Genomic DNA, 14,693 nt, shown 5'->3' on the forward strand with positions numbered 1-14,693 from the left:
TTAAAATTTCCTGTAGATCAAAGTCTAGACTTCTCGCTGCACATCAATGGTTACTTCTACTACTGTTTTCAAAAGTGCTCTAAATAGGTCACCACACAGGTGCACCACCCCTGCGAACCAACTGGATAGAAGGGAGAAATCCACTTACGTTTCCTTTTTAACTCAAAAGGTACTACTCGGAAGAGGACTTGTTTTCATAGGCATTCCACTAAAATTCTCCGCGTATTCGTTCTATTTACAGCCATTTTTTTCAAAAACAAATGTTATTACATCCGGAGAGTCAGGCTGGCATTAAAATTAGCACCTCTGCTGAGCGTTTCATTTAACACGACACAAAAATTAAGCCCTGAAAGTCGATCACATAGATAAGGACGTGGGCCCGATTACTGATTAGGCTTTTATCCTCATTTCCCTTCTTCCCGCCCCCCCGGCCCCCAGCCGTTTTCAGTCTTAGGGTAAAAAGAGATGAAAAGTGGGTGGTGCGCTCCTCCTGCCTCTAAGCCCGCGCAGACATCTAATGCTTAAACGTTCTTACACCGGAGGGGGTAAAATTCTTTTTAAAGGTTGTGTGTTGGACAAACACGTTTCTGGGGCCGAGGCAGACTAAACTAAACGGAGGATTCCTTAAGAGCCGGTAGGTGAACAAAACCTGCAAGGTACTTCGGCGGCGGGAGACCCCCCCGCATATGAGGAAGGGCGGAAACATGCTAAGGGCCAGGAGGGAGATTTAAAAGGCGAGCCGACTAAAAGAGAAAGAAAATGCAGGGGGCCCGCGGGAGCACCGCCTACCTCGGCGACCAGCACCCCCACCCCCACCCCTCCCGGCGCTCCGTGAGCCCGAAAGCCGCCGCAGGAGGGCCGGGGCCCGCGGACAGGGCTGAAGCGGCGGCCGGGCGAACCGCGGCGGATCGGCGGGAACAGAGCCGCCGAGCATGCCGGGAGCCGCGCCCGCTGCACGCTGGGTCGCGTAGTTCCCGCCGGCCTTACTCCAGGTTGTAGCGAAAAGCGGCCGGCCGCCTGCTGCTCTTTTAAAGCCCCGCGAGTTGCCACGCCAGAGCCACCTGATGGGGAAAATGTCGGTAACACCGGGCCGAGGGAGTTGGACCGAGATTCCCCCTCCCTGTGGGAAAGGCGGAAGGAAGGAGCCAGCCACCTTCCCTCCCAAGTCCCATTCAGACATTGAGCAAAGAGGTGGGCTTGACAGTCTTTCCCCTTTAAGAGGGGGCGGGGCGCAGCCTGCCGTTTGGCCGTCCTCCGCACCCTCCCCCCGGGCCGAGAGTTGACAGACCAATCGCCCGAGTGGCGGTGGGAAGGCGGGAGAATGCGAACCCTTCGGTAGGGCGGTAGGGGCGGGCCCCCGTCCTTATTAGGAGTAAGTCCTGCGCAGGCGCAGAGGCGGCCGCAGGCGGAGGGGCGGGGGCAGTCCAGTGAGAGACTCTCCGACAGGCACGGAGGGTGATTGGGAGGAAAGGGGGCAGCGAGGGGCTTGTCATGGGGATCCGTGCTACGAGACGGCATTGGTAGCATCGGGGGACTCCGAGGGGGACGGGAAGTGTCAACGCCCGGGACCCCGGCGCCAGATCCGCCGGGGGATCCCCGCTGCTCTAGTCCTGGGGAGGGAGGGGAAAAAGGAGGGAGCCCTGATCTCGCCCCGCCCCTGGGCTTGTTACCGCGGGGGCGGGGAGTGAGGGCTTCTTTTGGGGGGAGTGGAGATCGGGGGACTCGGCTGTGCCCTCTTGAGCGGCTGCCGGTGTCCCCGCGGCGCCGGGCTGCCCAGCAGAGGAGCCGCGGCCGCTGTGGCTGTTGCATGTGTGGCTGCTGGATGCGGAGGCGGCGGCGGCGGCGGCGGCGAGGAGCAGCAGCGGCGGCAGGATGTTAGGGCAGCAGCAGCAGCAACTATACTCGTCGGCCGCGCTCCTGACCGGGGAGCGGAGCCGGCTCCTCACCTGCTACGTGCAGGACTACCTCGAGTGTGTGGAGTCGCTGCCCCACGACATGCAGAGGAACGTGTCTGTGCTTCGAGAGCTGGACAACAAATATCAAGGTAGGGGGCCGCGGGGCCGCCTGTGCGGGTCCTCCCCTCAGTCGGATTCGCTGGCCTCCGGGCACTGTCGCTCGGAGCCTGCCCGGGGAAGTGCCACTTTCCATTTCTCCTGTGACAGTCTCCCCGAGTGCACAGACGGGGTCTGGTGTGTGGGACGGAAGAGAGGGACTGGAGACCGGGCTCGCGGCCCTCCCTGACCCCCGCTGCGGTCGGCGAGGATTTCTGTGGGGTATCACGGGTGGGGGTGGGGGCCGCTCGTCAGCCCCCGCTGCAGACCCAGCGGCTGCAGCTGGTGTGGAGAGGAATCAGCCATTTTAGGCAGCATTTGTTCCGGCGCTTGTCTGCCCCGTGCCGCAGACCCTTCTGCCCCGGCCAGGGAGCGTGCAGCGGGCGGGGGGCTGTAGGGAGTGAGCGGCCGGCCGCAGCCGGGCTCCCGCTGGTCTCCGGGGCCTGGCTTTCCCCAACCCCCCCTCCGGCCCCCACCCCGAGAGCAGATGCATTGGAACGTGCGGGGGGGAGGGGGCAGGAGAGGGCCGCGAAGGCGGACTGGGGAGGTCCCTCCCTCGGCTCTCCGGCTCCCGGCTCGGGAACGGAGTGCGTTCCCTTCTCCCGCCCCAGGGAAAGTTCCGGGCCGCAGCCTTTCCCGAGCGCCATCAGCCAAATGGTTAAAAGGGGAGGGGTCCCCGCGGGGAAAGGAAGAGGGGCGTGTGTGTGGCGGGGAGGGCCTGCTGTCCCTGGGGGCGGGGCCTGAGGGAGTGACGTAGAACATGGGAGGGGCGTGGACGGGCGCGCTCCCGCCCGCCTCGAAAATGGCTGGTCCCCGGAAGGTTTGGGCGGAGCTGGCTGGTGGGAAGGTGTCGGAAGCCTGCGGAACGTTAGTTCTTTCCTAGTAGAGTCAGTGTTGAGGTTTGGAACATGTTTGTCGTGGTTTTTCGACCCTTTCTCCACCACTCAATCAGGACGAAGAAACGCTCAGCTACTAGGACCGTCGCTGACCCTAGCACCGCGTAGGTTCCGGGCCTGCGTCATTTCCGGGCCCCGGGTGGAAGTGGGTGGTTGACTGGGCAACCGCCTGGCGTCCCTTAACCCATGGGTCCCTCCTTCGCCAAGTTTGAGTGATGAGGCAAAAACCACCCTTTGTGGTCAGACCCAAGAAAACTAAGACAGGGAATCAAGTCTTTTCCTACAGAGGGTAACATTTATCATCCACTATTGGTGGACCTTTCGTGTACTACTAGGAGGGGAGAAATTTAAATGGGGAACCGTTTTGCGTTTAATAAGCCTGATCAAGGACTAGACCTTGGACATAATGTGGAAACAGCCGTACGGACTTTAAAAAGATAACTTTTTGGGCCCCGTTCTCTTTTTCTAGACCCATCACTACTCTTATGGTTTAGTCTCAAAGGAACCCACTTCTGGGGTGACATTGTCTGGCCTGTAGCATGTTAAGAATATTTAATTGTTTCTGTGTTTTCGAATCTGTAATTTATTTCTAACTTCCGAACCCATATGATAGGGTTGTTGATAAGACTAATCTCTTTTGGGGGAAAGAGAATTAAATAGTGTTTACTTACTGTGTGTCATCACTGTGCCAGGTCCAGAACATTATCTCACAATAATCCTATGAAGTAAAAATATATTTTACAGACAAGTTAAAGTTTACAAGGAGTTTAAGTGACTGGTTCAAATAACTAGGTGGGGAAGTAGGCTGGCTACTTCATGCGCACATCCTTTTTTTGTTTTTCTTAACTATTAACTTTTTATAAAAACTTACTTAGTAAAAACTCTCCACAGGTATTTCCACAGACATGGAGCACATACTTGAATTGTAGGCTAAAAATGATACATATGTGCTGTATATTTGAGCACTTTTAGTTTTTCAAATGGTAACTCTGACGTTTGTAAAACCTGCATGGTTTTACATTTCCTTAAAGACACATACTTGCCTTTAAAAGAATTAAGCTATTTTCATTTGAATTTGGGAGGGAAAACGGTTACAGGGAAATCTGCCATCTTGACCATCTAGAATTGTCCTAAGCAGCTCTACTAACATGAGAAACAGTATTAGGCTTTAAAAGATTGAGAGATTATGAACATTTTCAGCTCCATTAAGATTGGTTATTTCAAGATTAATATAGAAGAAGGATCTAGTTTTCAGTCTGTGCCCATGCTTACTAAGCTCCACTTCCATAATTTAGCTTTATATACTTGTGTGTTCTTGGTTCAGATTTCGTATGCTTTTTATTTCTTTGCTAGTTCTTAAGTATTTTCTGTTTTGGATTTAATACTTCCTGCAGTATTTAGTGATATAAATTATACAGGAAATCAAAAAAGTTTCTGTCCTACCTATTTGAGACACTTTGAGAAATTACTGAAGAATCAGAAACTTAAAAATAGAGAAACGGCTTTGGGGCGCCTGGGTGGCTCAGTCGTTAAGCGTCTGTCTGCCTTCGGCTCAGGTCATGATCCCAGGGTTCTGGGATCAAGCCCCGCATTGGGCTCCCTGCTCCGTGGGAAGCCTGCTTCTCCCTCTCCCACTCCCCCTGCTTGTGTTCCCTCTCTCGCTGTGTCTCTCTCTGTCAAATAAAGAAATAAAATCTTTAAAAAAATAAAAATAGAGAAATGAAGACAACAGTTTCACATTTGAAAGAAGTATTTATTATGGGATATGGTTATTAGAGAGCCTCAGTTTTTGTTCCTATATTCTTGTTCATAATTGCTTGGGTAAATAACCATTGAACTAAAAATTAATAATCTCAAGTGGCTTCCATGCAGCTAGTAGAAAGTGCTTAAACGGCGGAGCCAGACATACCTGTCTGGCAGAGTTCAAAGTCAGGGGTTGTTACCTCTTGAACTTCATTTTCTTCATGTATAGAAGTGATAGCTTCCTCATGGGGTTGCCTTGGAGATTAAATGAGAAAATCTTTATCGCATAAAAGGGGCTTAGTAAGTGTTAGTTTCTCTTCTTCTTTCATTATGTAATTAAGGAGTCTTAGAAATAAGAGTTCTTCTCATACACAGTATCAGTGTGCCTGGACGATAGACTATAATTAGCATCTAACTCCTGATAGTTAGGTACAGAATATTTAAAATAAGATTTACCTTTATTTTTTAATCCTCAAGTTTTGTGTCTGAGGGGAAAATATGTAATTATTTTTCCTGGAGAAAAATTATGTTCTTAAGAAAACCACTTACATACCTAGCTGGGCAAATGGGCTAGATATGAACTTTGTCTTAAAATATACTGTGCAGGTATGAGTACCCTCAAATGTGTGGTGGCACTTTGTCATGTATCCCAGGTTAAGCCATTGTCCATGAAGTGTGAGTACGTTTAATTTCTGGGGAGGAGTTAATGCCTAAGAGTCGTGTTGAAGACCTGCTTTGTGTTAACCTTTCTTGCAGACAGCCGTAGTGTACACATTTTACTCCTCTAACATTTCTGTTGTTATCATTAGAGTAATAATATTAGAAGGTAAAACAATGGTATGCCACGTGCTGGTAGTACTATTAGAATATAATGATACGCCATGTGGTGTGGTAAATTAGAGTTAATTTTTGTTTCTCCACCTTAAGTAAGACAGAACTCTCTTTTAGATAGCTTTATCTCATAAGGACAAGAAATAGAACAGATTTGAATAAAAAACTAATCTTACGTAAATTTTTTGTGACATCTGGAACTATATTTTCAGATTTTTGTATACCATCTAGTGACTCAGACATTTTTAATTGATTTAAATGTGTCCCACATGCTATACAATACCGAAATCAGCAGTTTAAAAAGCTTAAAACCAACTGCTGAGTTATCTACAAAAGCAGAGTGCCCCACTGCTGACTTTACTGTAATTTTATTAGTAGCTTAGTCAGTTGATGCCAGAATCTGAACCTAAACCTACCCTGGAAATAGTTTGGTTTTCAGAATCTCCCATATGATAAAAATAAATGAGCTATTGAAACTAATATGGTGGGAAGAGTTACTTGTGTCTGCTTTGTTTAAGAGTGCCCAGGGATATGATATGAACATCAAGGTGAATGTCTCTCTGGAGTCATGTAGCAAGTCACTGATTGAACTGTAAATCCTGTAAACACAGATGGATAGTCATCTGTAGCTTAGTTTTAGAACCTCTCTAAGTTTTACAGTTGAAGTCTGCCATGTAAATTTTATTACAGGTTGTTTTGAGGTTCAGATGACGTATAAGTGACTTCACTAGGTAGACCATAAAGTGGCATACAGTGTTCTTGCCCATGTAAAATACTTTGAGTATTAATTAATACATACATCTCTTATCCTTTTAAAAAAATTTTTTTTAAAGATTTTATTTATTTACTTGACAGAGAGAGCACAAGCAGGGGGAACTGCAGGCAGAGAGAGATGGAGAAGCAGGCTCCCCCACCACCACCCCTGGGAAGGAGCCCGATGGGATCATGACCCAAGCCGAAGGCAGATGCTCAACCGACTGAGCCACCCAGATGCCCCAGTTTTTTGTTTTTGTTTTTTTTAAGTAAGCTCAACACCCACTGTGGGCTTGAATTCATGACCCCGAGATCAAGAGTCATACGCTCTACCAACTGAGCCAGCCACGCACTCCTCTTATCCTTTTTAATATAGACTATTAGAAAGCTTTGTAAAAAAAATAAGTAATTTTAAAAAAGAAAACTTTGTATTCTTATTAGTTTATTTCTAAATATACTTTCATATTGGATAACATACGGTCTTTCTGTGGGAAATAATGTTTTTCAATGTATACATACCAAGAGGAGTGTGATTTATGATTTGAGTTCATTCAACTTTACCAGTTCTGTGAAAGATAACTAACTTAAAAAATATATGTGCTAATGCACAAATGTTCTGATTTTTCTCTTACGTTTTTAGAAACATTAAAGGAAATTGATGATGTCTATGAAAAATATAAGAAAGAAGATGATTCAAACCAGAAAAAACGCCTACAGCAACATCTCCAGAGAGCATTAATCAACAGTCAAGAGTTGGGAGATGAAAAAATTCAGATTGTCACACAGATGCTCGAATTGGTGGAAAATCGGGCAAGGCAAATGGAGTTGCATTCACAGTGTTTTCAAGATCCTGCTGAAGGTGAACGGGCCTCGGATAAGGCAAAGATGGATTCCAGCCAACCGGAAAGATCTTCAAGAAGACCCCGCAGACAGCGAACCAGTGAAAGCCGTGATTTATGTCACATGACGAATGGGATTGAAGACTGTGATGATCAGCCACCTAAAGAAAAGAAATCCAAGTCAGCCAAGAAAAAGAAACGCTCCAAGGCCAAGCAGGAAAGGGAAGCATCGCCTGTTGAGTTTGCAATCGATCCCAATGAACCTACATACTGTTTATGTAACCAAGTGTCTTATGGGGAAATGATCGGATGTGACAATGAACAGTGTCCAATTGAATGGTTTCACTTTTCATGTGTTTCGCTTACCTATAAACCAAAGGGGAAGTGGTATTGCCCAAAGTGCAGGGGAGATAATGAGAAAACAATGGACAAAAGTACTGACAAGGCAAAAAAGGATAGAAGATCGAGGTAGTAAATGCCATCCACGTTTTAGAAGGTTATTTGTCTTTTATATAATTCTTTCAGAATTTACTTTCGGAAAATGTTTTAGGGTAAATGCATAAGACTATGCAATAATTTTTAATCATTAGTATTAATGGTGTATTAAAAGTTGTTGTACTTTGTCTGTGACCTTAATTTTCTGCACTGAATTACCAAATATTTTAAACCAGGTAGTCTTTAGATCACCTGATGAAAGGAGCAGGGAATAGGGAGAGGGTGGTGTGAACATTATAAAAACTTCACAAACCATGCTTATTTCATTTTCATTTAAAACTACAATGCTGTTTTTTGGGTAAACACCAAAGTTTTGCTAGCATTATTAGTTCTCTGGGCTTTAACAAATTAAGGTGTAGTTGGAGTTCTCTGTAAGCATTCAGATTATCTTGGGTAATTTACAATATGAACACTACATTTAGAGCTTCTTTCTCCCTAGCCCCATTTATACATACACTTGTTCATCTCTAGTCTTCCAAGAATTTAAGGAGCTAGAGATAAGAATAATTTGGGATTCCATGTGGAATAATGTGCTCTTACTAGAGTATTTGCTGCTGTATTTTCCTTAGTAGCATTTTGATACACTGTCAGTAGCCCATTTGTAAATGTCTTGCGGCTGCATCATAGATACATTTAATCTAGTGCTTAATAAGGGAGTTGTGTTTTGTTTTAATTGGGACAGGTAAGCGTAGTTAGGATACCAAAAATGGTGCCATTGGCTTATATTGGAAAATATGGGGTTATGTAGTATCATGGTTCAAGGTTGAGCAATTTAAAAAACGCATCTTATTTAATAACATTTTCCACGTAACCCGCTGCTACGATGCCAAGCCACAGGCCTGTCAGTGGGAAAAAGGGCATACATTAGTCTTTAAATACTGCCTTTATGTCAAACAGGAGTTTAAATAGTTTTCTAGTGGCTATAGTTGATTTCTGTCCCAATCAGTGATTGTATATTATTTTAAGTAATAGTGTATTCACTTTAACTTTCTGGTATTGGTGCTGTTTGATGTTTTCACGTTTAATGAACTAATTTCGTTATAACAATGCAATTAATAATGTATTTGTAAATTGAATTTTCCAAGATTCTGATATTTTAAGGATAAGCATATTGATGGATATATGAACATCTATTCGGAGAATTTTTTGGTTTGGGGGAGGGGGCATCAGATTAACTAGTCCTTTAAATCTATGTGTAACATACATTTTATTCCTCATTTCTCCCTAATCTGATGATCTTGATTCTTTTTTGATTAACATGTGAAAAATTCTGTCTGCTTGTTTGGAAAAAGAGAAAAAAAATTTTTTTTTTCCTCTTCTAGCTCTCCTGTGTGACTTTTAGGCATGTTACTTCACCTCCTCTGGGTGTCAGGTTATTCATCTGTAATATGAGGTTGGCTTAAATATCTCCAGGGTTCTTTTGAGATCCGTAGTATTTGCACTATAGTGAGGATTTTAATAATCAAATGACTTGTTTTTCTCTTTTTTAAATTTTGTCCTTCATTCTGAGTTGTGAAGACAGTTTAAAGGTGATCTTTGAGACAGGTAAATGCACAATACTTGATTAACTTCTGTCCTAAGGATGTTTTGCTTGATGACTGGAAGCAGTTGGTTATGTTGCTTCTTGAGCGAGAAATATCAGACAGCATGATGAAGAATTTATTTTATTGTAACATAGTTGGGTTGTAAAAAAATTTTTTTCTCTCTTGAGAATACAGCATTTTGTCTTAGTGATTACATCCTCATTACCACGATAGAGTTATTTACCTGACACCATTAAAAATATCCATATGTGCACAGTCTCCAAAAGCTTTCAGCTGTGACGATGTAGAAGTCAACACTTTTTCATACATTAAATTTCCCTCAGCATATGAGGAAAAAAAACAACTTCATAATAGAAGTACCCAAATTTATATTAGGCTTGATAGGAAAACAGATACGGAAAATCCTGGAAGATGTGCTCTCTTTAAGACCTAATGTTTGAGACAGTTTTATTTTTATGAATTTTTTTGTTTTTTTTCTATACCACACAGGAAATAGAAGTCTTAAGTTTGCATAACATTTTGACTAGGATTTCTTTTTTAAGATTCTAGATTTCATATACTGTCTCATACCATGGTTATCAACTCATGCTATAAACCAGTGGTTCCTAAGCTTGTCTCCTATTTGAATTACCTCAAAAGCTTCAAGAAATGTAGATACCTGTGTCCCACACCCAACAATCATGATCTAATTCATTTGGAATGTGGCTGATATTTTAAGGATAAGCATATTGATGGATATATGAACATCTATTCGGAGAATTTTTTTTAAATCTCCAGGTGATCCTAATCTACAGAAAAGTTTTTTAGAACTGCCGTATTATGAAAATTTGAGCCTATTGTAAACTGTGGGTGACTTCTCTACATCCAGATTTATACGACTCTCTAGCACATAGAAGTTCTGATACATGCACAAGAGGTTGTCCCTTGCCCCCAATGGTCTGCCAACACTTGAAGACTCAACACTTGAGTGCTTCTTGTGTACTGGGCACTGTTCTAAGCAGTGGTGGTTTCAAAAGAAAAAGTCCTTGCTCATGCACCAGACATTTTGATGGGGAGTCAAATGTGTGTAATGCTAGGTAACTGTTAGAGGGGAGGAAAGCAGAGTAACAAAATGGATGGGAAGGGAGGTGAGTCTTAATTATGGTGATTAAAGAAAGTCTTAAAGGAAGTGATCTTTGAGCTGAGACCAGAGGGAAAAGAAGTAAGTGAGCAAGGCAAAGATTTAAAGGAAGGGAGGAGTCAAACAAGCTTGCCGGTTTGATGAGAGCCCTTGACACGGTGTGGGAGGGACTAGAAAACGGCTCTCGAAAGCCACGGTAGAAAATTTGGGGAAGGGTTTATATTGAAGAGTTCTTTGAAGATCGCTCTGATCATGCTGCATGCAAAATGTGTCATAGGGAGGCTTGGTGAAAATAGGGAGTATCAGGAGACTCTTAGAAGTCTTCGCACCAGAAATATTGGTAGCTTAGACCAGGGCGGTAGCTGTGGAAGTGGTGGCTAGTGGTAGGACTCTTCTTATGTCTTCAAGATCCTGCCAGCGGAAGGATTTTGGCCCAGCAATCGGAAAGCAAAGAGATGACCAGGGTGACTCTTAGGTTTTTTGGCTTGAGGGGACAAATCAAGATTTCTGTTTGCATTTGGGTTTGAGATACCTGATTTCTCAGGGGATCCAGCATGGACTTGAGGGAGGGGCCAGGAGCTAAAGATTTGGGATCCAGCATGGAATCGAGGGAGGGGCCAGGAGCTAAAGATTTGGGATCCAGCATGGAATCGAGGGAGGGGCCAGGAGCTAAACATTTGGGATCCAGCATGGAATCGAGGGAGGGGTCAGGAGCTAAACATTTGGGATCCAGCATGGAATCGAGGGAGGGGCCAGGAGCTAAACATTTGGGATCCAGCATGGAATCGAGGGAGGGGCCAGGAGCTAAACATTTGGGATCCAGCATGGAATTGAGGGAGGGACAGGAGTTAAACATTTGGGAATTAGCCGATAAGAGTTTAAAGGCATGTGACAAATCACTTGTAAACAGATAAGTGCCTCTCAAATTTTAATGTGCCTAAGAGTCACCTGCTTGTTAAAATGCAGATTCGGATTCAGTAGGTCTGGTGTGGGGCCTGAGGTGCTACCTGTCTAACAAGCTCTTCAGCGAGGCTGATGCTGCTGGCTCTGGGACCCATGGTTTGAGGTGCAACCGCGGGGACCCAGAAGAGGGTGGGGTGGGTCCTGGGGCACACCCAGCATTTGGAAGGGGGAGCCAGCAAAGGAGACTTCCAAATCTCTCAGATAAAGCAGAAAAATGTGGCACACTAGAACAAAAGTGACGTGTTTCAAGAAGGGAATGGTCATTCAAGTGCCTCTCAAGATGACCGAATTAGCCACTATGTTCGGGGTTTTTCCAAGTTAACAGGCTCTGAGTTTGGGGATGAAGAACTGCTTGGAGTGAGTTGTGAGCAGAAGGGGACAGAAGTAGAACCAGCAGTTGCGGACAACTCAAGTTTTGATGTAAAGTGGAACATGGATGGAGCTGAGGTGTGGCTGAGCTAAGGGAGGATTTTAACTCAAGGAGACAATATAGCATGATCGTATGCAGACTGGAAAATTCCATTAGAAGGGGACAGATACATGCTGTCAGGAGAAGTGGCTTATTGCAGGACTGAAATCTGAATAGGCAGGCAAGTGGGAATGAGTGAGAACTCACATTCAAGAGGGGTTCATCTCAAATGGGCACAGGGACAGTTCCAGTTCACGTGTCAAGAAGGAAGATGGTGTTTTAACTCATTTATTAAAATATTTATTGTACACCTATTACAAGGCACTGTTTTAGGTCCTCGGGAATAAAACAGGGATCAAGACAAGATACAGATCTTTGTAACTGGATGGTGCTTAGGTTCTGGACGTGACCTGGTGTGAATGCAGATAGCTCGCTAGATTTGGTATTGGGGAAAATGAGAGCATTCTCTCTCAACAGCTTCCACTTTCCCCATTGAAGGCCTGAGATGGGGAAGGGGGAGGGATGTTCGAAATAGCCCTGAGGACAGTGGGAGAGTGGACCAGGAAGGCCAGTCAGAACTGTGGGTCAGCTGGAGCCTTTGGTCCTAACTTTAAATGAACTGATATCTCATTCTGTTGCTTGGATGCAAACAAAAAAGAGAACGGATAAAATAACAGAATTTCAAAATATCCCTGCAGAGAGCTAGAAAAAACAGCTCTCCTGTCCTTTTTATATGCCCAGTAGGTGGCTTCCTTGGAAGGATCTATCCTCATCGCCACCCCCCCCCCCCCACACCCGAGATGGAGAGGAGCCCGTCTTCAAGGAGCAGTGGGGGTAGAAATAAGTCAGACTGCTCTTCAGCCCTTCCTGAATCAAGTGCTTAGGGTTTGATGTCATTGAAAATCTATTTTAAGTAAAGTGTGAGTTATCTTGGAATTACCCTTATTATGTTACCTAAACTCTATACATCAATTAGAGAGACCAAAGCTCCTTTATCATATCCTATATGTGAGGGCAGGACGGTACCCTGTCTGAGGATTCCAGAGATGCGGATTTCCCTGGGGTCTCAGCTGGCTGACTGGTCTTCCTCCTTGGCCTGGAGTTTGTTCAACTGTAAAACGAGTGATTTAAGATACGGTTATGCCAAAAACATGGTTATTATTATTCACATCGCTTGACATTGTTAGGAAAGAGTTCTCCAGGTCACAAGCTTACTAACTGTTGAGTTTATGAAAGAACGGTGTTTAGTTCACGTAACTAGTAACTGGACTTCCAAACAGGGTTTTCTTAAACTTCAGACACTAGAATGATCTTGGTTGATTTTCGCCATGTCCACATCCCATTCTAATTTTATATTTGAAAGTATTACTTAAAACTTTTCTTTAAAACAACTCTTTGATGCCAATTTATTTTTAAAAGAAGGCATATCACTTTGGGGAGTGGAAAATTAGTATCACTTTGACTGGATTACCTTAAAATACAATGAAAACAAAGCAACGTTACTGAATTCTAGCTATGTAGGATTGCTGTGGAAACAGCCTCCAGTCTGTTCTCCCTTTTTAAGGAGTGTGATTAATAAATACTATTAGGTAAGGGTAAAAAGACATGTAAGCACCAAATCAAGTCTTTCTGCATGATGTAACCAAAAAGATTTAAAGAGAATTTTGAGCACTCCCTTAACCATCCTTCTCTGGGAAACACTTTAAGCAACAGAAGGTTAGCTACTGCAGTTTCTCGGCTATCAGTATAAAAGAGAAATACTAACATGTCTTAAAGGCATCTATCTACCTACATGCATGCGGATGGACTCTGCCTCGTAATAAAGGTTTCTGTAACCGCCCCCGCCCCTTCCCAATGTATGGACCGGCATTACCCGCATCAGTATTAAAGTAACTGACGTTACCCTGACTCAGTTTCTGGTCTTGTCAGTTTTTTAATCTCAGGATAAAAATAATGCAGCTCTTTAAATGCCACTCAGTGAGCAGAGGGAGATGTCCCAGGTGGCCTTGTCTGTGGTGCTTTTGGGCCTGGCATTCCAGCCTTGAAAAAAAAAAAAAATCCTTAAAATTTTCCAGATAACTTCCTCAGTTGCCCACTGGCTAGTGAGTGGATTCTTGATTTGGCGATCTTCATTGTAAAAAAAAAAAAAAATTCCAATTTCCTTATGAATTAGATAACACCAACATGTCCTAACACTGAAGGCCTGAGATTTAGGGTGTCGCAGTGTGTTTTGGTATGGTGAGTAGTTGTGCGCCCACATGCACTAAAGTAGTCTTTCATGTTTTAATTGTATTAGATAAAAATTGTCCTGCCTTCTTAGATATGTATTTCAATCCTTTTTGACATATGGTATGACGTAAACGAAGATTTGATGTCTTCATCCTTTGACTGGGCACCATGTTTATGTACGGGGATATCCTTCGATCTTGCCCCAGTGTGGAAGGCTGTTACCTCTCTACTTGCCTCAGACTAGTTTTTAAAATAAATGTGGCTGCTTTTAATGAGTTTCGTTCTTCGTTGCTTCTAAAACTGCCTGCCTAGGACTGGAAAAGCATTTGGTCAAATTTGTGTCTAGCTTAAAAATAAATACATTCTAAGAGAGGAGCTAGTGCTTGAGCTTTAATATATGGTTTTGGTTTTTTAACTATGTGGATTCTCCCCCCGCCCCGCCCCGCCCCTGTTTTTGACTGATGGCAGGTTTGCTATATCCTTGCTTTGAACAGCAAAACTGAATTACTTTGACCAGAGTCCTTAATTTATTTACATAGTACATTAATCTTAGAAACTTCCCACATAGAAGCAAACGTGTTAGGCCAACCAACTTGTTTGCTCTCCAAAGATTCAGGGTTTAGAGTAATGATACGGGATCATGCCCTCAGTGGGAAGTAAGGGTTTGGGTTCGGACATGGACAGAAGAACTGCTATTAGGCTTATCAGGAATGTAGAATTAGGTAGCATGTAGCACTGCCAAGCCTTTAAGACAGACTTTTATTGTACTTTTGGCCCATCCTGAGACATGGTAAATCCCTCAACTGTTGGAAATCTCCCC

The 14,693-nt window shown here is 44.1% G+C and overlaps 1 protein-coding gene and 1 pseudogene across 1 annotated transcript; one reads left to right on the top strand and one right to left on the bottom strand.

Moving 5' to 3' along the window:
• Positions 1-785: 785 nt before the first annotated feature.
• On the bottom strand, positions 786-1,527 carry LOC148164802 (uncharacterized; annotated as a pseudogene).
• ING2 (inhibitor of growth family member 2) lies at positions 1,437-14,148 on the top strand. The gene is made up of 2 exons (XM_028099817.2): positions 1,437-2,044; positions 6,915-14,148. The coding sequence occupies exons 1-2, from the start codon at positions 1,873-1,875 to the stop codon at positions 7,583-7,585; spliced, it is 843 nt and encodes a 280-aa protein (XP_027955618.1). The 5' UTR covers positions 1,437-1,872; the 3' UTR covers positions 7,586-14,148.
• Positions 14,149-14,693: the final 545 nt, after the last annotated feature.

Source organism: Eumetopias jubatus, unplaced genomic scaffold (genome assembly GCF_037043125.1).
Source record: "Eumetopias jubatus isolate StellerSeaLion01/CBP00866 unplaced genomic scaffold, mEumJub1_p1.0 scaffold_2, whole genome shotgun sequence".
Taxonomy (NCBI): domain Eukaryota; kingdom Metazoa; phylum Chordata; class Mammalia; order Carnivora; family Otariidae; genus Eumetopias; species Eumetopias jubatus.

Coding starts and splice junctions, on each gene's coding strand:
- ING2 (XM_028099817.2), top strand. CDS start 1,873: ATGTTAGGGCAGCAGCAGCAGCAACTATACTCGTCGGCCGCGCTCCTG. Junction 2,045..6,914: donor GCTGGACAACAAATATCAAG/GTAGGGGGCCGC, acceptor TTACGTTTTTAG/AAACATTAAAGGAAATTGAT.